Here is a 27,926-nt window from a genome sequence, read left to right as displayed (position 1 = left end):
AGCAGGTTCTCAGGGCTGGACACCAAGACTAGTTTGAATAATAAAAACCCTTGTAAAACTCTATTTATTAAAATACAGCAAACTGAACCATAGGCCAAAACCCATTATTCATTTGAATGTCTTTTAATTTGGACAGAGAATTTCCAAAACTAATCATTTGGAAGAAAACAACTGAGGGGAAGTTTAGTAAAGGAGCAAAATACAATAAACCATTTTGAAAGATTTGGCTTTGTTTTCTCCCCAACCTTCCCAGCTGATTAAGGCTGCAGCTTGAAAAATCACTCGCTGGGATTCAGGAATGTGATCTGGGAAAAATACCTGTGCTCTGAAATGCTGGATAGGCCTTTCAAATGCAAACACTGCAGCACCGAGATTCAAAGTTTAAGTCTTTTTGCTTCTCCTCACCCCCTCAAACAAGCAAAGCATCAGGCCATCAATACATCAGTCGATTAGTCCAGGGGGCTACAAATACAGGCAAAACCAAGGATAACAGGTGCATGGTACAAGACTTCTGGAAGCAGAGTGCATGAAGCTCATCCTCACAAGGTCGTTAGCTTGTGCTCTCCTTTGGCCAGAGCCCGGGATGCCAAAGATTCTGCACAACGTGCTCAGCATGTTGAGGCTTTGTCCCCAGAGAGCTGCTTGCGATACCTCACCCAGGCAACGCAGACTTGGCAGAAAGCCTTCGCATGCTCCCCTGATGGAAGCATATGTGCCACAGGGGCCTGTGGGCAACCTGGCTTCACACTCACTACATCCCATGGCCAAAAGGAGATGGTTCACCACATCCTTGCAGCCCCCAACTCACCTATGGAGCCCATGGGACAGGGCTGCTTCGCCACCTGGCCCTGCCGAGTCCGAGACCACATAATTTCACGGGCTTCCATGGGGTCGCAGCTCTCTGCGCTGGCCGGCGGCAGCTGGGAGGAGGCAGCTGGGAGGTGTGTGGTCATTTCATCGGGGACATCGGCCATGGGTGATGGTGTGCTGGTGCTCCTGTTCCTCCTGCCTGAGGCCAAGGTGGCGGTGGGGCGGCCAGTGCTGCTGGTGGCCACCCGTGGTGTGGTGCTGGTGGTGGTGCTCCCTGGGCCCAGAGCCCCTGACGTCGATACACCTGAAACAAAGGCAGAGCTCATTAAAGAGAGGAAGGAAAAAACAGGAAGGAAGAAAGGGACTCAAGCCTAGGTCCTGAGGACGTTCTCTCTGCCAGCTGCAGTGGCCTGCAGGGTGTAGCTGCAACTACAGCTAACACAAGGCTTGCTGAACAGCCACCTCTCCAAGAGAAGGGAGGTGATTCTCTCCCTTTAATCGGCTCTTGTGAGACCCCACCTGGAGTACTATGTCGAGTTCTGGAGCCCTCAGAATAAGAAGGACACAGAGCTCCTGGAAGTCTACATGGAGTCTAGAGGAGGGCCATGAAGATGATCAGAGGTCTGGAGCACCTCTGCTGTGGAGACTGGCTGAGAGAACTGGGGTTGTTCAGCCTGGAGAAGGCAAGGCTCTGGGGAGACGTTGGAGCACCTTCCACTACCTGAAGGGGCTCCAGGAAAGTTGGGGAGGGGCTGTTTACAAGGGCATGAAGTGACAGAACAAAGGGCAAGGGCTTTAAATTGGAAGAGGGCAGATTTAGGTCAGACATTAGGAAAAAATTCTTTAGTGTGAAGGTGGTGAGACCTGGAAACAGGTTGCTCAGGGAAGCTGTGGAAGCCCCATCCCTGGAAGTGCTCAAGGGCAGGTTGGATGGGGCTTGGAGCAACCTGGTCTGGTGGGAGGTGTCCCTGCCCATGCAGGGGGGTTGGAACTAGATGATCTTTAAGGTCCCTCCCAACCCAAACCATTCTATGATTCTGATTCTATGAGAAGCTGGAGCACAGCAAGGGAAGCACACAGGGGGGTAATGACTGCTGGAGCACAACCGATTTTCCAAAAGCACTAGCATCTGATGAAAATAAAGCAGTACTTTATGCCCTCAACATTTTTCTTCCTGGCATTTTAATGTAAAAATCTTATTTTCCATCTTTTAGTGAACACCTAGCACAAAAATGCTTTTAACTTTTTAGTGTTGCCGAAGACCCAGATGGTTTGGACAGAAAAACATTTTCCATGGTGTAATAAAAAACCCAACTCATCACAAATCCATCCCAAAAGAAGCAGTGAACAGAGGGATGAGCACAGGGCTGTTCTCTGAAGCAAGCCATTTATTTTCTCTCAGGCTCCTGCCTTGGTGCTTCATCCTAACAGCAGCACCTGGCCCCTCCAGGTTCAGGTCATCTGGCAGATGCAAAGGAGCACGTCAGCCCAGTCAAATAATCTAAAGTTTAGTGCTCAACAGGCTCTTTCATTTAAAACCTACAATGTTGTGGACCGTGCTTTAGACAAGCATCAACCCATCCTCCATCCTGCAATAGCTACGCTAAGTACTGTGTGTGGTGACTATTGAGGAATGTCCACCTTATAATTAGCTTATTTTGCCTTCTATTCAGACCAAGATCCTTGCACAGATTGGAGCTTCATGTGGATTTTTTTATGGCTTGACCAGAAATGTCAAGTGGGGAAACTGAGGCAGGCTGCCTCTAATTGCTCCTCCATTGCCCCTGCTGTGCTGTGAGACATACAGCTTGTGAAGACGCTTGCTTCTTCTGCCTCTCCCAAAGAGGAGCACCCTCCTGCTTCAACATAACACTTTTATTCCAGTTAAATGCCAGACATTCACAACTACCCCCTCAATCCTGCCTGGGGAAACACTGAGGCTGTTCAGGAAAGGCAGATAAGACCGTGTGAGTAGGCTTGCCTGATCATTGTCTCATTCCATTCTCTCTTTAATCCCCATGCCACAACATCTTCCTGCCATCCCACCTCTTCCAGCATCCAAAAATCCTTCAGCATCACAGTGATGCTATGTCTGGCAACACAAATAGGAGGTTCTACATTAAAGACAGTCAAGTGTGAAGGCCAGCCTAGCCAGAAATTAAAATGAAATGTGAGAATCACTCAGTTGCCTTGAGGAGCAGCCGCTTAACTATCCAGCTGCGTGAGCAGGCTTAGCTTGCAAGCTCCTGACAGAGGAGACTGTCCTCTCTTCTAGGTCCAGTGAAACAGACCATGCTCACTATTCATGGAATATTAGTTATTAATGCATAATTATAATGTTGTCACTGGAGATCATTCAAGTCAACCTATTTCAAGCATAGAGATCCCTGCCTTTAGTCTAAAATAGGAGTTTTTCCTTTCTGAAAGGTGTTTTTTTGTTGTTGTTATTTAAATAATTTAAGCCCATGGTGTTGCAAGGAATTCTCCTGCCCCAGAGTAATCAATAACATGGCAGCTGAAGCACATGCTTGCTCTGGTTTTAGGTAATTTTACTCCAAGACTGAGTCACCCTCTCCTCAAACTTTAAAACTCCGCAGCATCACAGGTATAATTTTCTGGGAAATCAGTATTTTTCACAAAAAACATTCAGTTTAAAAATCCTACTGTCCCTCAGAAAAGAGGATTATCTTCTCTCCCAGCCTCCAAAGAGGGAGAAATAGCACCACAGGCACTAAACCACCTCAGCACCACGACACTGACCTGAAATCAGGTCTCCCAAACTCATTGATCAGATTTTCCAGCCTTCTTGTGCTGCCTCCCTTCCACTCAGGAGCCCTGAGTTTGAATTCACTCAAAAAAAAAAACAAAACCAAAACCAAACAAAAAAAAGCTAAATCCAGCAGACATTGCCAAATTTCTTCTAGTTTCTGCTCAAAGCTGTGCTCGATCACCAAGCAATGATTTCATTCGGACATTACAGGAAGGATTAAAATTTGTAGAAAACTTGGCAATTATCTATTTTTACTGCAGCAGGTCTTGCCATCAGTACTTATCTCTTCATAATAACAATTAACCCAGTAGATAACAACCTGCAGAAATTTTCTCATGTACTCATGCAATAATAACAAGTTCTTTTCCATTTGCAAAATTACCTACGCCGTGCACTACAGGCACAGAGTAGACATAGCAGATTCAGTGTCAAAGCCAAAACTAGCAAACTCCCCCTTAAAAATAATTCCTACAGTCATTTGTGAGTGTATAGAAACATATACTGTGCATCTCAGGAGCTCCCCTTGAGCCACACACACGGGTGCTGCATTTTTGAGCCTAGTTTTCATTGACAAACATTGAGTATCTCTCAGCGTGTTGTTTCCGGAATAGCTCTGGCAAGTTGACTGTAGCAGCCAGGCACAAGGGATTTCATGGCACTTTCCTTTAGCCATCAAAAAAAAGAGTTGCTTTATCTTTCATAAACCCCTTGGCACTAGTGTCGAAATCTCTTTGAGGGCTTGTTCTTCGAACTTTTCTCTTGTTCAGCTGGGCTTTCTTGCTGCTTTTAAAAATAAACGCCTCCACCATTTACACAGGACAAATCAGAAGACAGAAAAGAGCTGCCTTGAAGTGGCCTAACGGAGTGAGATGGATGGGATATCACTGAACTCAGTTCAAAGGTCTGATTATTCAAGGAATCTCTGGTAATGAGCTCCAGTGAACACAATCACCATGCTAACACCACCCAGTTTCATCAGCCCCAGGCAGCACTGCCTACCCATTTTGCTCACACAACTGTGTGCTTTAAAACAGAGTGAACTGGAAAGAAGGGACAGAACAAGAGATCAGGAACATTTACATATAAATTATTCTCAGATCCAAGCAAAACCAGGAAGAGACTGCAATCTGTGCAAAATTACCCAAGTCCTACAGCACAGAACAGAGATCAAACCTCCAGATTAACTCAGGCTGCCAATAAAGTGAATTTTTAACTTGGGCATAAGCAGCATTGCAGCATCACTTTAACAGAAAGATTCTTAAGATAATAATCCATAATAATGCTCTTAGATAAGCAGTAATCTTTAAAAATTGTCAACACTGTTAAAACTAGAAATGCATAATCTTGATTATTTTATTTTTACCACTTGTTTTTACCATGCTGTCCTGTATTAAAACTTTAAAGACAGCCTTTGGGTAAGACTCAGTTTTTACTCCTAGACTTCAAACCCAAGACTGTACAGAGTTCATTTCTAGGAAGCACAGCACTGGGACTGGTATTTTCGCAGTGCTCCAAGAAAGTAAATTGTAGATGTGGAAACATCCCTTTCCTAGAAACGCCCCAAAGTGATCCTTCACTTTTTTCTTTCCTGCTCTATCTAGAGAGCTGGCACTAATAGCAGAAGACTAAATCTTGCCAACATTCAGACTAGAAATGCAGCTATATAAAAAAAAACAAACACACACAAAAACGACAACACCAAAACATTTCCAGCATCCACAAGGGAGTACTTGAAACTCCCAGGAGTCCCTCTCTACTCCCAACACACTGACTAGTAAGAAAAAGAAAGAGTGTTTTTTTTTTCCCCCCTTTTCTTCTTTTATTTGCCAAGGCCTCTGGAGGAGGAGTTTTACTTGGTGGAAAGAAATTAATTGGAAAGATTTGCTCATAGGGAAAAGTCTTAAATAAATAAGGGTCTGTCTGTCTTTTTTTTCATCCCCCCTCCCATTTCCTTCTTTTCCTCTTTTCTGGCCTAACATGACACAGACACAACTGGCTTAAGACCAGTGCTTCCCATCTGCCACTGGGAAAATCTGGCATGCATGGCATCTGACCTTCTGCTCTATTCAAGTCTTCCTGGTGCTCCCAAACATGGGATACTGCTTTTCCAGGTGACTCTGATTAGTGTTTTCCTATCACAAAAAGCAGCTTTGATTCCAAGCAAAATAGTTATCACTACCAAGCTACCTTTCCTCTCATTTTGCTTTCAGCATCTAAGTATCCTGGTGTACTCAATAACTGAAAAGACTTTTTAAGAGATGGCATGTGGTTTTTGTCCCACGAATGAAGATAACTAGGTGCTCCTGGAACAGAAATTGAAGACAAGATCTTCTGGGTGGGGTTCGCTGGCTTCCCTAGGTATCAGGTGATAGAAGACAACTGTCAAGCTCTCCCCTGGAGGTTGCAATCCAAAGGTTTTGCCTTAGGGCTATGTGCTGTGAGCCACTGTTTGGTCACAAAATGGGAAGGAGAGGCTGCACTTCCAGATTCTTCTGCAAGGTCAAGGCAAACCATGATGACTTCACTCTCCATCAAGTTTTGCCTTCCTGGGCCTGACGCTCCAGCAGACATGCTGGCCTACTGGCAGCCAAGATTTTGTGCCTGATCCCTGTGCCACAGCTGGTACAATGCTCAAGCAACTGAAGTACAACTAATCCAAGGGATTCAACATCTTCAGGAGGCTACAGCAATCCGTGTGCCTTCTTAAGCACGTCTCGGCTGCCTTCACAATTATCTACGCATGTCACTGCCACGCTGAGACAAACAGCACTGCTGGTTTCTGAAAGGCTGTGAGAAACAAAACCTGAAGCTCCTTCCTCCCTCCCTCTCTGCTAGTTTTGCTCTCTTCATACTTGGCAACCACATCCTTTGCTTCCAGCATCTACTTTTATAATTTCTTTTTCTACTCAAAGATGGTGCAAGTTGTATTTACATAGCAAATAAGAGGGTTTAGGCATGTCTTGAAAGAAGCAGCACAAAAAACCCAAACCTAATACAGTTGGAGGATTATATCACAGCTGTTTTTCTCTTCCCTGTCACATAAATCCATGTAATGGGAATTAGTTTTCTACAGGCATTTTCAAATGCATTTCACAAGGTTTTTCTGAAACTCCCTAGAAAAAAACAAATATATTAAAATAAATACATTCCCATTTTCTTTTGCCTTTTTTTTTTCCTTTGGTATTTTTTCACCAGACTCCCTGCAAGATGACCAAAAAGGATGACTGAAGTCAAGGAACTTTGCACACCCAGTATCATTCCTAAATGCTGCATAAGCAGGTACACACTGACACAGTCGTTAACACACCGAGGGATTTCAATGTTATACCCAGTCCACGACGCAAATGACATCACCCTGCAACAACATCTTGTGTTGGATGTTTTCTGGAAGATCAAAAGCCACATGCTGGTGCCACCCAGGGGCCGTGGGCTGGAGAATCAACAAGGTGAGATTAGCTCCTAAATTACGTACGGCTCCTTCCTTGTGCTTGAGAGAAACTGATTTCTTTTTACCACAGGCGAAGGCCGAGCAAGCCTCACACCAAACATGGGAAGAGTTCTTCCCTGTGCTCACAGATACATTTATCTGGGGAAGCTGAGCCAGAATAAAAGTTCACATACTGCTTTTGGAGGGGTTGGGCTACTTTTTGTTATGAAGAGCTTTATGGACTGAGACTGACAAAAGGCTTGCAAAAAACACTGGTGGGTAGATTAGATAGACGATGGCCCCGGTGTGTTCAACACAGCGTGTTGTGTTCAACAACACAACTGCATGTAGTTCTGTGACCCTGAAAAGGCACATGAAGTATGATACACGGACACACAGCTCTTCTTTTTCATCCCTCTTACTTAACATCTGAAATAGCAGAGGAGGACCATGTTGCGTTTGAGAGAGGAAAGGTCTGTTCCTTGCGAATTGCTGCCAAATGGGAAAACCCTTTCTGGTTTTGTTTTTTTCTACCTCTTCCAGTATGGGATCAGATTTTGTGCCCAAGGGTCCTCTGCCCACATGTGACTACTCTGCTGGGCCTGGACAGATGCTGAGATGATTTGGGCCAGATGCTGAGTTCCCTGTACTAGGGGGAAGGGTACAGCTGTGGTCCAAACATGGTGCAAACTCAGCTGTTTCCATGCACTTCAAGCTGGAATCACTTAACACGCTGGGTTTTTTTTTTCCTCCAAATCTCAGTTTCAGTATTTAACAGCAAAGAACAAAGAATGAGAGCTGAAGTGTGCAAAATCACCCCGACAGGCTCAAGTTCAGTCAATCTGTCCCAACTCTTCCTTTCTCACTGCACCACAACTCTCAGCAAGACAATTAATACATTCAAAGCAGCCACCACATGGGACCAATTTACAACAAGCAAAAAATGTGTCTACCAAAGCCATTTTGAATCAAAACTTCACATTTCTGAAAAAGATCAACTGTTCATTACATTTTCTGGAAAGGTTGCTCTGTCAAAAACATTCTAGCTATTATTGCAAACTTCCAGGTTTTGCCTGAAAAAATAAGAACCCAAGAAGCAGCCTGGCTGTTTTTTGCTGAAATCATAGAATAACAGAATCATAGAACTACCCAGGTTGGAAAAGCCCCTGGGGATCCCAGAGTCCAACCATCATCCCTACAAAGTTCTCCCCTAAGCCATCTCCACCAACACCACATCCAAACGACCCTTCAACACATCCAGGGATGGTGACTCCACCACCTCTCTGGGCAGCCTATTCCAGTGTCTAACCACTCTTTCTGTGGAAACATTTTTCCTACTGTCCAGTCTGAACCTGCCCTGTTGCAGCTTGAAGCCATTCCCTCTTGTTCTGTGGCTAATGACCTGTGAGAAGAGACCAGCACCAACCTCTCTACAACGACCTTTCAGGCAGCTGTAGAGACTGATGAAGTCTCCCCTCAGCCTCCTCTTTCTCAAACTAAACATTCCCAGCTCCTTCAAGCCTTCTTCATCAGATTGATTCTCCAGGCCCTTCACCAGCTTCGTTGCCCTCCTCTGTCCTCGCTCCAACACCTCAATATCTCTCTTGAATTGAGGGGCCAAAAACTGGACACAACACTCCAGGTGTGGCCTCACCAGTGCTGAGGACAGGGGGACAATCACCTCTCTACTTCTGCTGGTCACACTATTTCAATACAAGCCAGGATGCCATTGACTTCCTTGGCCACCTGGGCACACTGCTGGCTCATATTCAGCTGCTTGACAATGAGAACCCCCAGGTCATTTTCTGCCAGACACTTTCCAGCCACATTTCCCCAAGCCTGGAGCATTGCCTGGGGTTGTTGTGGCCCAAGTGCAGGACCTGGCACTTGGCCTTGCTGAAGCCCAGACCATCGACATTAGCCCAAGGATCCAATCTATCCAAGTCTCTCTGTAGAGCCTCCCTATCCTCATGCAGATCAACACTCCTGCCTAGCTTGGTGTCATCTGCAAACTTACTGCTAATACACTCTATTGTCCTTATCAAGATCATCAATAAAGTTGTTAAACACAAACAGTCCTAGAACTGAGCCCTGAGGAACAACACTTGCGACTGGCCGCCAACTGGATTTGACTCCACTGACCACCACTCTTTGGGCTTCTATGACTCAACTTCTGTGCTTCTGTGGGACTTTCTTCTGTGTGTGCATAAGTGCTTAATACTTTTTCTGGCTCCCAACAGCTCTGTCAGGCTCCCAGTTTAGTTATCATTTGAACGCTGCTACGTTTTTCTTCTTTTCCTCTCTGACCCATTCTTCTTCAAGAAATTACTGGATCTTGCTTAAAATGTGTAACTTCAGAGACATCAGATAATGTTTTAACTGTCATATGCATGGGGTTACAGCACACAGGCACATCCAGCAATACCAGGAAAGTGTCAGAGCACAGGAACATCCACTGTTGTCTTCACCATGGTCCTCTACTATTAGAAGACAGTTCTTAAAGTCTGAACTCTATTTTCCTATCCAGGAACTCTGCCAGATCCACCTTTGTAAATCTCTTGTACCCTTCAGCACTCATCCAAGGAAGGCATTAATACCACATTGTTCTTTCCAGACTTTGCAACTGATTCTGAACGTTCAGGCAGAAATTTCTCTGGACTGTTATTTGTAAGACATAAAAACTGAGCATTTTTCTCAACATCATGCAGTAAAGCTTTTAGGAATGCAGGTGAACTATGTCCATAGGAGGCCTAGTAAACAGGAAAAGATTACAGAAAAGCTGATCTAATACACAGTACATCAGGTTTTATTATAAATGGACTAATCTAATAGGTTTGAAAGTTCAGTTCAAGACCTATTTTTAGGCAATCTATCCTCAAATCACCACAGTTCTCAAAAATACTGAGAGATGTGATTGCATTGTTTTGAATTTCTGGATCTGAACGTCTAAAACCTGACTACTATGTTTGCTTTTTTTTCCAATCCACATGTTATTTCACACAGGGGAGAAAAATGCATACAATCTCTTTTTAAGGGCACACCAGCTGCATATTATTACTGAGTGTATGGAGTGAACTTCTAACCTCCTAAATAATCTCTGTCCCCCGACGTGACTCACATCCATCAGAGCCAGTGGTGCAGATCTTATGCACAGTCTTCCAACCTAAATCCTTCAAACTCTATTAAAGAGAAACCCAGTAGGAATTCCCCAGTATCCCATTGTTAGAGAAATCACTTTTGATTTCAGTAACATGTGCTGTCAATTTTTCATTCAGACCACGTTAGAGTGCAGACACATGAGCACTATGCTTACGGTTTCAGATTTACTGGAGGCTGAGATTGCCAGGTTTGTATCTTTCTTCTTTTTTACCATTGAATTAAACCATATATGATGTTTTATCCATGCAAACTGAAACACATCTTATAGTTTCTGTGCAGAAGAAACACATGCGTAGCTGCTAAGAGGGAAAAACCAATTTTTCCTGTCCGTTTAGCAAGGGATGTAGCTTCTTTTAATATTTCCTGCCTTTTGCCTGCACTTCTGCATCTTTAATAGAACAACTTGCATGCACTCTGCAGAGGCAGGGCCAGATGGAGCCAGTTCTTTTCCAGCCATTCTCCACCTCTGCATTTGCCATAAACAGAAGCAAGCAAAGGAGTCATAAAATGACTATTCTCACCCTAGAATTTTCTGATCTATCCAATCAACAGAACAAGTTCTTCCAAGGGCTGAAGGCAGTCAGCTTATACCACTATCCAAAACATTTCTTCAGTTGCAAGCTAAGAACACAACTTTTATTAAAGAGAAAACTATCATCTTCAAATTGTTTCTGTTCATTTCGGTGTGTAATATCTCCAATCTAGATGTTTGTCAGCAAGAGGGTCAATTGCACTCAGATAAATGCCTTGGACTTTTATAAACATGTCATAATCTGCCTGTGAAATGGCTGGATTGTTGATTTCCAATTTGTGAAGTGGTTCAAATGCTGTAAATAAAAAACAAATTGAATAGCTTTCAAAAGGACAGATTAGACTTTTCTTAGCGATTCTGTGCTTCCAAGCTACACTCCTGTGTTCTCCATATTAATATTTAAAACCTGATTGTATTATGCTGTTATCTTGAAGAAGAGGGCATAATACAACTGAACCCAAGGAGACAATCCACTGGAGCTACAAGAAATCAGCTCCCCGGCCCTGCAGCACATGTGTGTCCAAGAGGTGGGGGGGGGGAGTAGTGGGGGGGGAACTGCCTAGCCCTGCTTCCTCCTGTCGGGTTTGGCAGATTGAAATCACAAAGGCTGCTTTTCCCATTTACTGTACCTCTTCCCTTACACCATGTGCACTGTCCCTCAATCCCAGCTGCTCTGAGGCCTGGGATTTGAGGTCTCTCCTGGTTTTGTGTGCCATTGCTGGGCTTACAAATCAGCTTCAATGTCTAGTGTTTTAAGTGCAAACAGACTCTGTGGCTGCTCAGCTGAAATCAAAGAGGAGAAAAGGAATAAAACAAAATATCAAAGGTGGAGTTAAGGTTGCTTATACTCTTCTTTCTCTAACCCATGCTAGGATTGATTTCATTAGCATACTGGTCATAGTGCACACCCAGACATGAATCAGAGACCTGAATGCAAGGCCTGCTGTCTCTGCAGTAGATATTATATTCATACTGTACTTTTAGCATCCTCTAGAGCAAAAGGAATGAGGAAGCTGCCAGCAAAACTCACCTTTTGTCTTTCACCAAACCCATCTATTTTCACTTCTTGCTACAACCCTCTGGTTCTTTTAAACCTGATTCCAAAAAACAAATCATTTTCCAAAGCTAACCAAGGGATTTCTATCTACAGGGTACTCAGTCCACTCAGTCTCTGACTGCACTGGCTTCTATGTTATCTATTTCTTCTATTTAATCTTACTCCTAAGAGAAAGTCACACTGAACCATGGAGTTGAGCATCGAAACCAGCAGAAACAGAGAAATGCTAAGAAAAGCTGTCCTTTGAGCATGCTCTAGTGCACTTCATTGTGGATGTGCTGCCAAGACACTTCCTGTAGACCAGAGGGCAGGCATGGCCTTGGCCATATCTGCTTTTGGAATGCAATATACACAGCATTTGAAGGTGAAATGAGCTTGGTAAGACTTTAAATTATTTCCTGTTTTCATGCTAGACTTTGCTACTTACGGGCACAGGCAATTTGGTACACTATGAAGTCCACACTGATGTCCTAACAAGCTTGACATGCAAGCATCCCTCATCCATGTTCCAGGGCTCTTTTTCTGCAGAGGAAGGACACTAGAGTGCTGGTAGTGATGGTGAATAGGCATTGATACGCCTCAAGGAGATGACAGAGATCTCCAGCCTGAAGCCTCCAGGGCTGAAGGCATTGCCATGACTAGTCATCTCAGCTGAAAAGTCACAGCAGAAAGCTGAGAGACAGGAAGCAACAGCATCCAAAAAATCAGAAGACAAGGTTTATCCAAATTTGTTTAGTTCTGTACCATTAGGGGCTACCAGCTCTCATGCAGTCAGCTTTGGCCGAGACACAGTTTCAAACCCTCACCTGAGGGGTTGATGACAAGATGATAATACATAAACCCAAGGTGGAATAACCTTCAACACTGACTTCTAGCATTACATCTGTTAGATTTCAGATTATTCTTGTCAATGGCTAGCTCAGACTAGCACAAAAAACCCAAAACCACACCAAAACAAAACCTACCGGAAAGCTAATAATAGTGCTGAAAAGCAACATATTTTAGGGTGAAGATGTATGTCTGCCTCCCCAGGTTTAGCATGTGGCTTTGCATGCAGTCAGGTGCTAAAGCTTATGTGCCCAGGGAATTACTGGTCCAAACCAGAGACACTAAATGCACAGAGGAACATCCAGTTCTCCTGTGTCTGAATAGGGATATTCCATCATGTACTTTTGGCCTGCAAGCTTCAACTGCACCTAAACCACTTGGGCTACCAACAAAGGCATTTTGGATCCCCACAAGCACCAGCAGAATCTGAGGAAGTTGAAAACTGGTTAAGAAAAGCAGACGGAATGACACAGAAACGAAAAAGGTAAATTGTACTCTTTAGAGATTTTTAAGCTGTGTAATCTCCTTGCCTTTGTATACTAAGAACCCATAAAATTATGTAGCTGATGTCACTACAAAGCATAAATGTGATGCTTTAAACAAAAGAATTACGTCTCTCATAAGGAAAAAAATATATATATATACATATATTCAATATGTGAAAAGAGAGGAGAGACAAGAGAAAGTCTCACCTGGTCCAATGCACATTTCTTAAAAATTAGCCTGCTGTCTAGCTAAATGAAAATGTATCTTCATACAGCTGCAAGATTCAAGAGCTTAACAGAAAACTAGAAGGAAAAAAAAAAGTAGTCAAGCAATTTGAATCCAAATCTGAAATACAGCAGAGACCCTTATGTACTTACAGATTTTACTTCAAGTATAGGATCAAACTACTGCTATGATAGGGGGTATAGAGCTGCTGTTTGCTTCTAGCACACAGCCAAAACCTCATTTTACAGCTTTCCCAAGTAACATAAAATAAATGCACCAGTCCACAGTGATTAATTTCCCCTCTCTTCAGCATCACATACGTTGAAAATGTTTCTGTTTTGTAAATATTTTACAGCAGACCCTTTAGTATGTGGGTTGAGACATGCAATGTGACTAGCCTTGAGCCTTTCACGTTGCATGCTGCATCAAGAAGTTTCATCAGTTTGCAGGGAAGAAGTGTATTAGTTTTTCTAGTCATTGCAGTGCTTCACAGTTTCTGAAAAACTCAAAATCCCTAATATATTACATTATCCAGCCAGAACTCTCATCTTGTAATAATGCTAACCCAAAATCTAGCCCACTTATGGCATGAAAAGCAACTCTGCTTCCATTATCTTAAATGTAAATGAGAAAAAGCATGTAACTGAAGCAGACAGAATAATTTATAATGAGAGGAAATTTGTCAGGCCAGGAATACTAAAAAAAACCCAGAGCATAACATTGAACTCATTTGGAATTGAAGGCAATAACAGACTTTCTACTATGGTGGTCAGGCTTGAAATGGGAAAGGAGGAAGAAGGTCATCTGTGATAGACCCTCATGGTCAGCACTAAGCAAGTCAAGAAATTTTTAAGCCTTCAAAGAAATATTACACTTTTATTTTTTAAGAGGCTAGAGCCTGAATGACCTTTGATCAAAGACACAGAGCTCACGGGCATGCCAACCTGAAGCCACTCAGCAAAGCAGAAATTACAAGCTCTGCAGTGGCAAGTGGCTTAGATACTCTGTTCAGCTGCCATGGAGATTGTTCCTAGGCAGAGAAAAATGTGACTTTGCTTCAAAAGAGAGAAGAAGAGAGAGATCTGATTTAGGAATGTACATGAGCCAGTCTATGGACAGGCAAAGGTATCATTAAAAGCCACTCAATTTGCCCAAGATCCAAGGTGCTCTTTGAAGGTGCCTCACAACACTAATGACAGCAGGTTCTTTCAATGTCATTCCTTCACTGTACCAACATTTCCAAGCCTGAGCCTGGGCTGGAAATCATGCCACCCAACACTAAGCAACTTCTGACTTTGTCTCCTGAAAAAGGCATTGGCTCTTACAGAAAATCTCTGGGGCACAAAGGACACTGCAAGCCCCTCAACTATTGGCTCACCTTTCCTTGAGGTGCTGACTGGGTGCTGGGAAAGTCTTAAGCCTTTCCATGGATAAACATAAAATCCAGAACTACAGTATGGATGCTAAGAACAGACTGGTGGTGAGAGGCAGGGGAAAACTCCACCCCAGCCAGACAACCTGATGTCCTTATATTCTTCTCCTCTTGCAGAGGACTTTGTACATCACAGTCCACAACGCACTCCTGGGAGGTGCCGAGACCTGCCGAGGATTATAGTAAAACAAGAGTTGGATGGGGAAGGCTTTGATCCTCCTGTGTTATTGTAGGAGGAAATTACTGGCTAATGAAAAAGAATGAGCCATTCTCTCAATTCAGGTTATTCCCTGAGGAATCTCCTGCTGCAAAGTCTGAAGCTCAGACAAGGTATTGGACCGAAGGGACCACTCTTTCCATCTTCTGCGCCAAGTTCGGCATGTCCACAATACATTTCTGAGTACAACATAAAACTCCCTAATCCTCTTGGAAGCAGTCACCTGTACAAGGTCAGTCCCTGGCCAACAAGATGCCTTTCCAAATGAAGCTGTTATTTGCCTTTATTAAGCTTCATATTTGAGCTAAAACAGCAACACTGATTCAGTTAAACCATCACTGTCTGCAGCCCTTGTTCGGAGCAGAGAACACAGAAATCTCATAGACACCGAGATGCCTGGTCAGACTCCAACAAGACAACAGGTTGTAACTAAGGGAGATGCAACTTTTTTTGGTTTTCAGCAACATGCATCATTTCCAGCTCCAGGGGCAGCAATGCGAATTATGCTTCCTGGTTGAGATTTTGCCTTCATAACAGCAACGTGCATTTTCTACTGAGGAGACTCAAAAGCAGTCTCCAAGACACCAATACCTACCAGGGCATGCTGACATGACATTTATTTGCCACACACAGCTTTCAGCCCACTGGCAGCTGCTTTTTTTTCCTGTGAGGATGGGGATGTTTATCCTCAAGAGGAGCTACTATTCACTGCCATCCACCACCACTGAGGGAAAGGGGTGGACCTAAGGAGAAAACTCGGCTCTTGATCCAGGCAGCTTTTAAACATGAGCAAGCACTCACTGGATAACAAATCTCACAAAGCAACATAGGATGAATATAGTCTAATAGAAAGGAAATTTTAAGTGTGTGCAAAGAAAACCAAATAAAACACATAAGGAAGGAACTGAATCTAAACTCAGATATTAGATTTCCTTTCTCTCTTGCACTCTGAGCAAATATTGTTCAAGGATATTTGACAATCTGTTTGCCAGCTGAAGCATGCAGGACTCTGATAACAACATAACAGAAAATTAGGTGTCCCTTTCTGTCAAGCTGAGGCAAGTCCATGCTGTGATGCTTGCCTAAATGAAAAACTAAACCGTGACAAAACTGACCCAGGCCAGCCTGAGAGCTTGGTGAATGAGATGGGACAGAGCTGGGGAACAGGGAAAGAGTATGCAGAGGATGTAAAGAATGAAGCCAAGTGTACAGACGAACCTGGTTTAACAATTCCTTCCTTCTACAATAATATTGTTTTTTCCTTTTTGATAGTATCTAAATCTTTAAGCCCAGCCTTGGTGGATGAAAGCAGTACAAGCTAAGCCTGTGTTACTGAACATTTTCCTACAAAGACAATTTCTCTGCATGGATCCTCCAGGTGGGAAATGCAGTGTTCAATTGCCTTCATCAGCCAACAGAAGCCCTTGCAGGCATTAGGATTCCTACTGAAATTTCAGCCTCACATTCAGAAAACCCCCAGTCTCCTTCTTCCCCAGAATTCTCTCTTTACACGTTGAATAAAGTCTCATTCATGTGTAACCTGCATTATAGCTCTCAGGGCATGGTTCTGGCTCCCTTCCACTAAACAGGATCTTAAATCACTATTTTTAGCTCTTTTCCTCATCCCAGGTCAGTTTGAAAACTTACCCCTGCTTGTCTTACCTGCCATTGCCTACAAACCACTTCTACATCTGCTCCTTGAGTAAGGAGTTGCTCCTTCCTGTTAGATTTCTCATTTGTTTTCACCTTGTTTTCCTTTCCCAGAAGAGCCTCTACCAACAAACACATCCCAACCTGGAGCTTTCTCCAGCCTCACATCTGCCTCTCTGCTCCCTGAACTCTGAAACCAAGGACACTCCCAATTTTGAATACCTCCTTGACTTGGCATCTGACCCTCACCCTGTCCACCTCCCCTCAAGGAGAAGTCCAGTGGCCACAACTTACAATGTGCAGTGGTGCCTTCAGCTCTCCTTTGTCACTTATTTTAAGGATTACCCTGGGATGAAGGGAACCTTGGAGATGCAGAATGTTACTACTTAGGGTTATCCTATCGGAGAGAGGAAAAATTAGACCTGAGAGGAGCAGGGGCTTGCTCCTTGATAGCTCTGCAGTGACCATGCCCAGAGGACATGGTAGCAATGGAACAGACCTGCAGCAGCTTCATGGCTTCAACACAGCAGGAGCTCACCAACATCATTGCTCACCCACCAACTCATTCCCCAGTGCTGTTACTGCTGTAGGGCAGCCCTGGAAACAGACCAGCAAAGCCCTGGATTGGCTTCAGTGGCATCTTCTGTTTGAGCCAAGTCTCATGTCTCATCTGCTTGATTTCTTTAGGAATGCCGAAGCTCAACTGCTCTGTTAAGAGTCATGGGGTTTTTTATAAATTGCTTTTCTTAGGTGCCTCTGTGCAGGAGATCCTTCTGCAGAATCCAATGCAGCAGGGTATAGGAAGGGGAGAAAAAACAAGCTCCTTTCTGGCTGATGTGCTATAACCCGCTGGTAATATTTACTGAATTACCACTTTCTCCACCTTTGAAGAGCCATAACCAGCAGGACAGTGCTGAAATCTGATTGCAGGGTGGAAACAACATTCATCCAGAACCACTAGATGAACTAGCTGTGTTGTGTGTATGTATTCATATACAGTCTTCTTCCACCACAAACCAAATTACAATTAGAGTTAACCACATCTGATCAAATCACACGTGAAAAAGGATGGGATAGAAGTTTTGCACTCAAAACACCTGTCTCAGTATACTTAGTATTCTTTAAAAGTATTTAAAAAAAAAAAAAAAAAGACAAGTGTGTTGGGTCTGTATGGCAGGATTTTGGTCCCTGAGGAGCCTCAGGGATGTTCCCTGTGAGAAGCTGCTAGAAGCTCCTTAGCTCCAAGTCAGACCCTTCTCTGGCAAACGTCGAGCCCATCACCAGTGGTGGCAGCACCTCTGTGATAATGTATTTAAGAAGAGGAACAGGAAATTGCTAAAAGACCTGCAAAGGGGAGAAAAGCAGGATATGAAAGAAACACCTCTGCAGATGCTAAAGTCCGTGAAGAAGGAGGGGGAAGAGGTACACTGGAGGGCAGATTCCCCTGCAGCGCATGCAGCATGTTGGAGCAGGTGTCTGGGCTCAATGGGAATGGGTGTCTGTGACTCCATGGGAAGTCCTGAAGGGCTACACCCTGCGGAAGGGATCCACACTGAAGTGGTTAGTGGAGAACTGTAGCTTGTGGGAAGGACTCATGTCAGAGAAGTTTGTGGGAGACTGTCTCGCATGGGTGGGACCCCACGCTGAAGCAGAAGACTGTGAGGAGTCCTCCCCACTGAGGAGCAAAGAGCAGCAGAAACCTCGAGTGAAGTAATTTGAGGCCAAGAAGAAGGAGGGGCGAGGGAAGTTGTTCTTAAGAGCTGGTTTTACAGCTCCTTATCCCACTCTGATTTGACTGGTGACCAATTAAATTGATTTTTCCTCGAAGTCTAATCTGTCTTACCCATGACCATAACTGAAGAGTAGTCCCTCCCTGTCCTTGTCTTGACCCACGAGCTTTTTATATATGTGTATGTATGTATAAATATATCTAAGTGGTCAAGTGATGCTTAGTCCTCACCTGGGCCTACAACCAGAACAAGTGAAACCAAAATTGATACCCTTAAAAACATTTGTGATTTGAGCTTCTTTAAGATAGGTGTGCTCTATCAGAACTGTAGACAAAGACCTGGTTATGCCAACAATAACCAAGCATACTAGGAAAAAGAGTAAATTATGAAATATTCAGTCCTCTAATAAACCAACTGGAAGCCAAGGGCATCCTTCATAGGCTGGAATATATTTCATCAAACAAAACTTTCCAACTGATTGATGACAATAAAACAGCTGTGTCAGCAAAGTCTCCCACACTGCCCGTCTCTCCCTGCCACCCAGTCACACAGCAAGATGGGAGCAAAACAAAACCCTGCTTAAATCTTCCTTGTTGCAGGGCATCCTCAGTTTCCTCTGTGAAATCTGCATTCAGTCCACACCATCCTTGGTGACCAAGGTTCAGCAAGCTGCAGCAGCCAACAGATGGCAATGGTATGAACGATGACAGATGATGCTTTTGTGATCACAGCCCATCATTTGGGCTGTCAGTGGGAGACACAGGTAAGGATTTGTCTTGCTGCATTCACTTGGAGAAGCTTGAGGTTGTAGGAGGAACAACTGGATGTTTATGTCAGTCTTATAGAGCTGGAAGTAGCATGAGGTGTTGGGGAAGATGATTCCATCACACACTCAACGTATCACATCTTCCAAGAGCTCTCAGGTAAAGAAAGGTTCATTTTACTCCCAGGCTGGTAGGAGGGATGGAAAGAGCTATGGAGAGCTAGAAACATGTTACAGCCCTTGAAAAGTGGGGCAGCTATCCAAATGTTATCCTGAGAACATCAAGTTCTGACAAAGATGTGCCAAGAGAGAGAGAAAGAGTCAAATGCATGCTTCTCAGGGCACTCCTGCTCCATGGGTCAGTGAAGGAGCTCACGAAGTAAGCACAGGTTTAGGCCCTCTTGTTGTTTGAAACTAGCCCCTTTGAAATATTAGGGTCCTAACTAAAAGAAATTATTTGGGCACTGAATATTTATAAAAACAAATGGCAAAATGGCAGGAGGGATGCAAGAGGAATGGACTCTGCCTGGCAGTAGGAACTGAGTCCTTTGCAGCCTGTGCCTTGCAGCTGGGTGAAGAAGGACTTTGCAGGCTTCTGTTTCCCTTAATTTTTGCACTTTTTTTTTTTTTTTCCCCATAGGAAAAAATAATGCAAACTCAACGGGTAAGACATTTAGGTCAAGACTTTCATAAACAGGATCCCAATGTTAGTCTCTGAACAAGTGGCCTCATTTTACAAGTACTAAGAAAGCAGTTTCTCCCAGTGCCTTAAAAAAGCAGTGGCTTTTTGAGTATCAGGTTATTTAGGGGTCTTACTTTCCCTCTGAGTTTCATCTTCCCATAACACAGGCTCAGTAGGCTTGGGCATCCAACCTACTTAAGCTGCACATGTGAGGCCAGATCTAAGAAAACTCAACAAGAATAAGGCCCTTGTTTTTCTCAGACTAATTGGGAAATCTTGAGGGCACCTTGCCAAGCCCTGACTGCTATAGTTACATTACACCTCAAACACTTATAACTTCCAGCAAACCACAAACATCCTCTTTGTATATCTACATGAGGCTCAATTTTGGCACGTGCTCTTCTGAATCTCAGGGTTCCCCTCTCCCTTGTTGTCAGAGAGAGCCCAGTGGATGGTCTAGCCCATCACACTTTGCTCAGGATGGCTAGAATCCCTCCCATGGTTTGCTACCTCTGTACATGTCTCTTTGCATTTGCCGGACAGAATTAGAAGCAGGGCCAGCCTTTATTACGGTCAGGTTAAATTAGTGCTCCTGGTTAGAGCAGTGTCTCAGGGCTAAGGAACATCTGCTTCAGATTTTCTTTAAAGAACCTGAAGGGGGCCTGGGCTGCCCTATTTCTTCCTGTTTGCTGGCAGAGTGCCCTGTGACAGCCTACGTGTACCTTCTGCCTCCCACGTCACTGTTCAAGTTGCAAATCAATCGCGTTTGGTGCTCAAAAAATAAATAAATAATAATCTCCTTTTTTATCAGCTTTTCCACAAGTTTCACTGCTGGAAATAGAATTTCTTTCCATGTATTTCTGAGTTGCTTGGCACAAAATACTCTAAACCTTCAGGAAATACTACGTGAAATGGAGCACTGACGGGTTTTGCATCTGGAACTGGAAGGGACTGGTACCTTTTGAATTATTTTGATTTCCTTTCTTTTCTATAAAAACTGTATTCATTATTCTTAATAACATAAGACATAACTTAAGGAAACAGGCTACCAATTAACCTCATAGGGCAAAAGCACATCAGGTTACAGTTCCCAGTTCAGTACAGCTTTTAAGCCTAAGCTTAAGGCTATTTAAGCCAACACTTATGAGCCTAGGATGGGCTGAACTAATTTCTCAGCCACAGCCTCAAACTTTTAAACTCTCATTTGCTCACATCTTCCACAGGAGATTAAAAAAAAGCCAGATCAGCACCAATGGGTGAGGCAGGTTTAACACAGGGATCCAACATCTCTCCTAGGCAGCATCTATGTAGCAACAGAGAGCTGTCAACCCCAGGTTGCATTACAGAGGCTGAGAGCTTATGAAATATGTTTTGTTATATACTAGAGAACAAATGAAATCATATATAAGGGATCAAATGGTCTAATAGTACAAGGCAGGTCCTGCTCCATGTCTGTGCCCATCAGCTCAGTCCCAGCAAGGGGTGAATCAGACTTAATCTTTCACTCAAACCCCACCAAATACTGTTTCAATTGAAAAAGGCTTAAGGTGAGATTTATCTTTTTCTATACTAGCTCCACCACAACCACTGTCGAGATACTTGCATGCATTAAAACATGACAGATACTAAATCATGAAATGTGTTATATTTCTTTTCAAAAACAACTAAGCATTTCTTTGAAAAGGCCTTGTACCATTCTAAATTCTAATTCAGCTCTCGTTTGTCTGAAAGAGGCATCTTCTCCCTCTGCAGTCTCACTGTGCTACAGCTGTTGAGGATACCATAATACTACACACCAACATGTCATTATAAAGCTAAGAGCTTTTTTTATCTATACTTACAAAAAAGCTTCCTTGAACCTCATTAGCTACTCCTTTTTGTCCCCACCTTGCACCAGGAGCAGATGCTGGTGACAAAAAGCTAAGCAGTGCTGAAGGTTACAATGCCACAGAGAGCAAGAGGAAGGGAAAACATAACAAATAAATTAGTCTCTTAGTGAAGAAAGACCCGGTTTCTGAATAAATGTTGTCAAGAGGAAGGCAAATCTGCAATGAAAACCAAAGTTTTAGAAAACATAGCTCATTTGCTAAATTGCCTCAGAACAGAGAATTCTGTGTTTTGTTTTGTTTTCTGAAGATTTCCATGGAGATACCAATGCTCTCCACATAAAGAACTCTAAAAGCCAATAATGTAGTATCTGCACCTCACTGAAACACCTGACACACAGCCCTTCGTGACCTGTGCTGGTCTTTCAGGTGCTGGAGGTGACGATCCAACCTTTTCCCTGTTTGATGAGATCTGTGTCCAGTTCTTGCAGATTCCAGGTTTGTGATTTTTCTTTCAGCTACCAACCAATTTTCAAACACACGATATGCCGCAGATCTTGTGGTTTGGATTTCCTCCAGCACTTCACTAACATCTGCCAAATTCCTGTTAAATCCAACACTGGCTGATGAGCACTTTCCGATGGTGTGAAACTTAATGTGAGTAACTAGTGGCAGCTTGGGAGCAATTAAATTTTAATCAGAGATAAGTTCAGTTTTCAGCATTGTGAGTTATCTCTAGTGTCTAAATAGCTAATATCTATAATAATCCTCCGTTCCTCTTGTAATCAGCAGCATCGAGCCACAGAAAGGGAGAAAAGGAACAGCTTAAGAAGTCCCCTTCCCATGAAAGCCACCCACTGTATTAATAATCTATTCAGCCTTTCTATCCGACGTGCCAACTCTCTCCCAAATCACTCAGTTGTGTTTTCCAAGGAGATCCAAGCAGCTGCCCCTCTCCCGGCTGCTTCTCCTCAGTCTCCTGCCCAAGATGGCCCCTTGTGCCTGGCTCTGCTGGCAGGGCTGCTTGTCTTGCTACTCTTCAATGTGTTTTAGGCCAAAGGAGCAAGGCTAACACTTTCATTTGAAATCATGTACAGCTTCCTTCCGCCCTCCTTCCAGCACAAACCGGATCCTTGAGTGTGAGGCAGATTTTGCCTGGGCTCTTGGCTTCTTCCTCCAACTGTGCCTGGGCAGTGGGACAACCCCAATCCTCCTCCAAATCCCTTCTCCCCATGGGCTGTGAATTTACAGACCTCATGCCAAAAGCTGCCTAATCCACAGCCTTCCCCATTATTGCAAACACGCAGGATGAGCACCAGGGCTTTTCATAAAATAAATGAAGCCTTTCTTCCTCTTGGTAACTGGTGGATGCAAGTCACAGTCCTTTCACTATGCTGCCACAGTGGGTTCAAAGCTTTGCCCACTGCTATTCAAAGTTCAAAAATCCCCTTTCATCAACCTAGAGACTACTTTTGCACATGTTCTAGCAGGACCAACATGGCAAGTGGAGCTCAGCACCCCCCAGGCTGCTCTTAATGGAAAATGTAGGTCCCAACACAAGAGTTGGTGGTTCTCCATTTGGAGAAGGTGAAGGATTCCCAGCAAAAGCCACCCTTCAGAACAAAATCTTTGTTTGAGTTCCGCCACACAATCAGAGCAAGGCTTCAGGGGAGCACAAAACACAGCGGTGGGCTCCCTAGTCTCAAAAGGCTACACAGAAAGTGGAAAAGATAACAGAAGATGGGGACTTTTTTATTTCTTTGCAAGTGAAAACATCCTAAACATCCTCAGCATGTGCAGCTTGGGGAAGTGAGATGAACAGCTGCCTGGAACTGAGCACTAATTCGTCCATTTTGCTCTCTGTTAATGAACTCAGACAATGGAAAATCAGTAAATGCAGAAAGCCCACGATTTTTACAAATTTACAGACTCATTTTCTGTACCTCATCTAGTCATTTTTATGTCTGTGCAAAGTGACAGCACAGTTGGTGTAAAGTACTACCAAATTATCACAGGGATATTTTTACCCTCCATTTCTACTGGCGCAGCAAATGGCTACAGGTGTCAAAAGAAAATGTGTCTTTTAGCAGAAAAAAAGGGAATATTCAGATAGAAAAACTAAAGATGAAGTTAATTTGTTATCCTCACTGCTGTCTCCAGCTCAGATAACATATGAGGATATGTACTACTTTGTCTCCACTAAACCATGTTTCTCTCTCCACCCCTGCCCCACATTTTCCCCATGTAAACTGGTGTGCAGCCACCAGGATCTCTTTAGAGAAAAACAGGAGGACCACCAGTCCCAGCTGCAATTCTGTGCTGAAACAGCTTCTTTCTCTCACATTTCTCACCTCGTAAGACCTAAACCCCACTATGCATTTCTCTTGGTACATTAAAGCCTGCAGCTCAAATCCAGCAGGATTAGTGACGAACTGTGCTGGGCTCAAGGAGGGACTGAACACAGAGTGAACAAACCAGCTTCTGACTTGCACAGCCTCTTCCAGATCCTAGTTATATTCTTCTTTTTTTTTTCCCCCCAAAAAAATTTTCCACTGTGTAGGGTAAAAGAAACATCTACAAATGTGAGGCAGCTGTGAGAAAATCTTATTTTAGTTAATGGCAAGTTTTAAGGCCACAGTCATGACCACTGACCACTATGACCAGACAGCTATTCCCATGTACAAATGCAAAATCTCTTTGAAGCTGAATATATACCCAGAGCTCAAAAGTGCACCAAATCCCAAGTATCACTAAGAGGAGGAAATGGGGAATTTTATTTCCAACCAAACCAGCAAGGATAATGAAGCCCAGTGCGATACCATTACAGTATGCACATTTGAACAAACCATCCCTCTTCAAAAATAGAAATGTATATTCTACTTCTTGCACCGGTTTGCAGACCTTTAAAACAAGCAGGCACTGTGGCATCATTTCCTCTGACTGCTGCAGGAACAGGACAATACCCTGGGTCAAAAACTGGGGTTCTGGGGTTTGTATCACTGTTAGATCTCTCTCACATTGTAACTGCTGAATTTGCCTGCTGAGAAAGCAGAGACTCTTAGCCAAAAATTGTCTCGCCACCCTTTATCTTTGATATGGGCATTCACTGAGCTGAGTTACTATGAAGCTACTCCAGCTAATCCCCAGCATTATCAAGCTGAGTCCAGTAGACTCACTATTGATCTTACTTGGTGTCATTTTTGCATGCATGCACACAAACATCATTACCAAACAAGCAGCCCCCCCGAAACTTTAGGTAGAGAACACAGAGAGAACATCTTCACTTTCAAAGAAGAGAAAATCCCACCACTTCTGCAGGTGAAATTAGCTATATCTGCATTTCATATCTAGAAGGCAGTGAATACCACAGTCCCCAAAAACCATGGCAACCAGAAAATGTGAGCAACGCCTTTTTTTTTGTTGTTGTTGCTAAATAGTTCTTCACATGACTGAGACTCCTGCTTTGGTATTTATGATAAAAGTGTGGTGGTTGGAAGGCTCCGACCTGAAGCACGGCTGCTGGATGAGGCAGGTAGAATTTCAGGGCCTTGGGAGCTGTTGCTCCATGTTGGTTTGTTTTTTTTTCCAGTCAACTGCATTTAACCAAAGACTTCAGCTATCCGTCACCCACAGCCAGTATTGCCATCTGTGTGCATCCACCCTTGGAAGGAGTTCTTCCTAGCTGAGAAGTAGCCACATCCAACCGTATGAGGTGTTTGGACGGACCCTTTCCCCCCCCCCCCCCCAGTGCTGTATTACTTTATTTTCCCTATATTTTTTTGTCTTTGTCCATCTAAAGAAAAGGTGAAATACCAGCAAACAAAAGCAGAGCAACAACATGCATTAGGTCAAGAGCCAAGATAGAGCAGCAATTTACAGCACTCTCCCTGAAGCAAGAGTAGAGATTATTGCCATTTAAACCCACTTCCACCCTGCAATTTCCACCATTTCCTGCTACTTTGCAGCCCGGTGTATTAAAAACCAAGACACCAGAGCTGAGGTCTGACTCAAAGAGAAGCCTATCTCCTTCTGCTTGGGAATTACATCATATTTCAAGGCAACTTACATCTCGCTGTGGACAAAATTAAGTCCAATAAAACCAATTTCCGCTCTGACATTATTCAAACATGGCCACAATCAAATCGAGTAGAAAGCCAAATGAAAAAGCCAAGCGCTAAAGTGATTTCATCGATGAAGGCTGAAAAGCTCCAGAGATTCAAACCCCTCCTCCTGCTAAAGATAAATGCCCTGCAGTATGTTACAGTCTGTGCACTGTAAAATTCTGCAACTTTTAGCTACACTCATAGTTTTAAGTGGCTCACGTACTACACACTCCCTTCTGCAACAGTTTAAAATCCCACTAGGTGCTTATCTCTTCCTGTAATCCCATGCTTTTCAGAATAGCAGCACACCAGCCCTGGGAACAAACTCCAGCAAAAAGGAATTGAAGGACAAAGGAAGCACTGAGGGATACAGCCTCGGTAACTACGCTGAGGATGGCTGTGTTCAGCCTTGCTTGGGGATGTTGCTGTAGCTGGGTGAAGTACTTTTGTCCTTTGGGAAGTGCCGTATGGAAAACTTAAAGCTATCCAGTTAGCAATATTAGCTCCTTTAAAGATTTCTGATAAACTGCAGCAGTCTTTAAGTGGACACAGAGGAAAAGAAATCTTACTATCACTGGACCTAGTAAAAGTTCCCAGGATCTTTCTTTCTTTATTCTTCATCAGTGCAGCTTCAGGTCAGCTGCCCTGTCTCCTGAGGCTACAACAGAGTGGCAGAAGACATTTGCACTAAAACTTTGCTGATCTGACCGCAGCTTTTAGTCCACCCTGAATGCTCTCATGTAGCACCATATCACAAAAATGACCCCCTCACAACTCGCAGGTTGAAACAGACCTCTAAGCTGCAATGTAAATCTACACTGTGCCTCCTCCTACCTGACAGCCTGCACGGCATGGGGAAGCAGTAGCTGCACTACCACCCTGAGGACACAAAGAGCAGAGCCAAGGCTGCGTCTCAGCCTTGCCTGCAAATTGCAGGAAGTGTTTCCAATCCTCCTCTTTTTTTGGGGGCTTCCCTCTTTCCCCCCCCCCCTTCCTTTTTTTCTTTGAGTGTGTGAACAACTCCGTGAAAATCTGAGAACAAAGGGAAGATCAGAGAGTGCAGGTAGCTAGATCATTATGTACGCCAGCCGGGGCAAAAGTTTAAGCCTCTGGAGCTTACTGGCCAAGCTACTTTAGAGTTATGCCAAGAGAGCTGTGCCCTCTGAAGCTTCCTGGCTCAGGAACTGTTGTGAGGCAAAGCAATGAGGTTTCCAGTGCTGCAGGAGGGATGTCAGGCTGCAGGAGCCACCAACGACACAGGCATCTAGTTAATTCAAGTGCAATTATAGTCAATAAACATTGCTCATTACTTAGATCTCTTTGGCATTGGAGTCAGAGAGATGCTGGTTTATATACTGGGGCCCTGTTGGAGTGAGGATTTTGGGGCAGAGGCTGCTTTTACCACACATCCCAATAATAACTTGGGGGCTGAAGTGTTTGTAGACCACTCTCTCCCTTGTGCCACTACACTGCAGGTGTGGTCAATGGCTCTGGGATGAGGCTCTACATGGACAGTATGTTGGGGATTGGGCTGGAAGTGTGGATCAGGAAAACAGCCTCAAAATACCTCCACATCACTGATGGGATTTGACTACAAAAAAAAAATCCAGGACTGTAAATGTAGTTTGAGCTCTTTAACAGAAGGCCCTCCTACTCTGCCTTTTCCAGCAAGCCGTAGATGGATGCTTGGTCTCACCCCACCCTGCTGCCCCTGAAATAGGGAGGTGCCAGGTGGTGGATGCACTTCAAACACCACCAGGTAGCCAGAAACTAAAGCTCAGTCCCTTCACAAGGCACAGTGGCCAAGTGCTCAGAGTTGAAACTGATGATGCAACCTGTCCTCACACTGCATTGACCTTTGGGCTCAAGTGCAGTCAGGAGATGGGTATTTGACAGTGTTTTGATCTGGCACTATCTGGTTGAAGGAGAGCCTTTTCCAGGCATGCCAGGTGTGAGTCTGTACATGTGTTCGAAGTCCACTTGGAGTCCCAAACAGCAGTGCCTGCAGCAATACAACCACTTAGCTATTTAGCCTGAACCTACCTGCACTCTGAGCTACCACAGAGGGGTGCTACCATGCCGACCTGCCAAAGCAGAAAGGACAGGCACTACTGTCTCTTAAAGCAGCCCAGCACTGAGAAAGCATCTGGACAGGAAGGTCACGTCAGGAAAGCAACCTTAATGTTTGGAAATGCTCAAAGATGCAGTTTTTGTGGGTGGAAGAACCTA

At 43.9% G+C, this 27,926-nt stretch overlaps 1 protein-coding gene across 1 annotated transcript in view; it reads right to left on the bottom strand.

The window, feature by feature from the left end:
- Positions 1-27,926, bottom strand: part of ADGRL3 (adhesion G protein-coupled receptor L3) — a 509,563-nt gene that overhangs the window by 96,453 nt on the left and 385,184 nt on the right. Inside the window, exon 9 of the mRNA XM_051618348.1 lies at positions 809-1,114. Within this exon, the coding sequence (XP_051474308.1) occupies positions 809-1,114 (306 nt within the window). The remainder of the gene's footprint in view (positions 1-808; positions 1,115-27,926) is intronic.

This window comes from Apus apus, chromosome 4, assembly GCF_020740795.1.
Source record: "Apus apus isolate bApuApu2 chromosome 4, bApuApu2.pri.cur, whole genome shotgun sequence".
Lineage (NCBI taxonomy): Eukaryota > Metazoa > Chordata > Aves > Apodiformes > Apodidae > Apus > Apus apus.
This window is presented reverse-complemented; position numbering and strand designations above follow the sequence as displayed.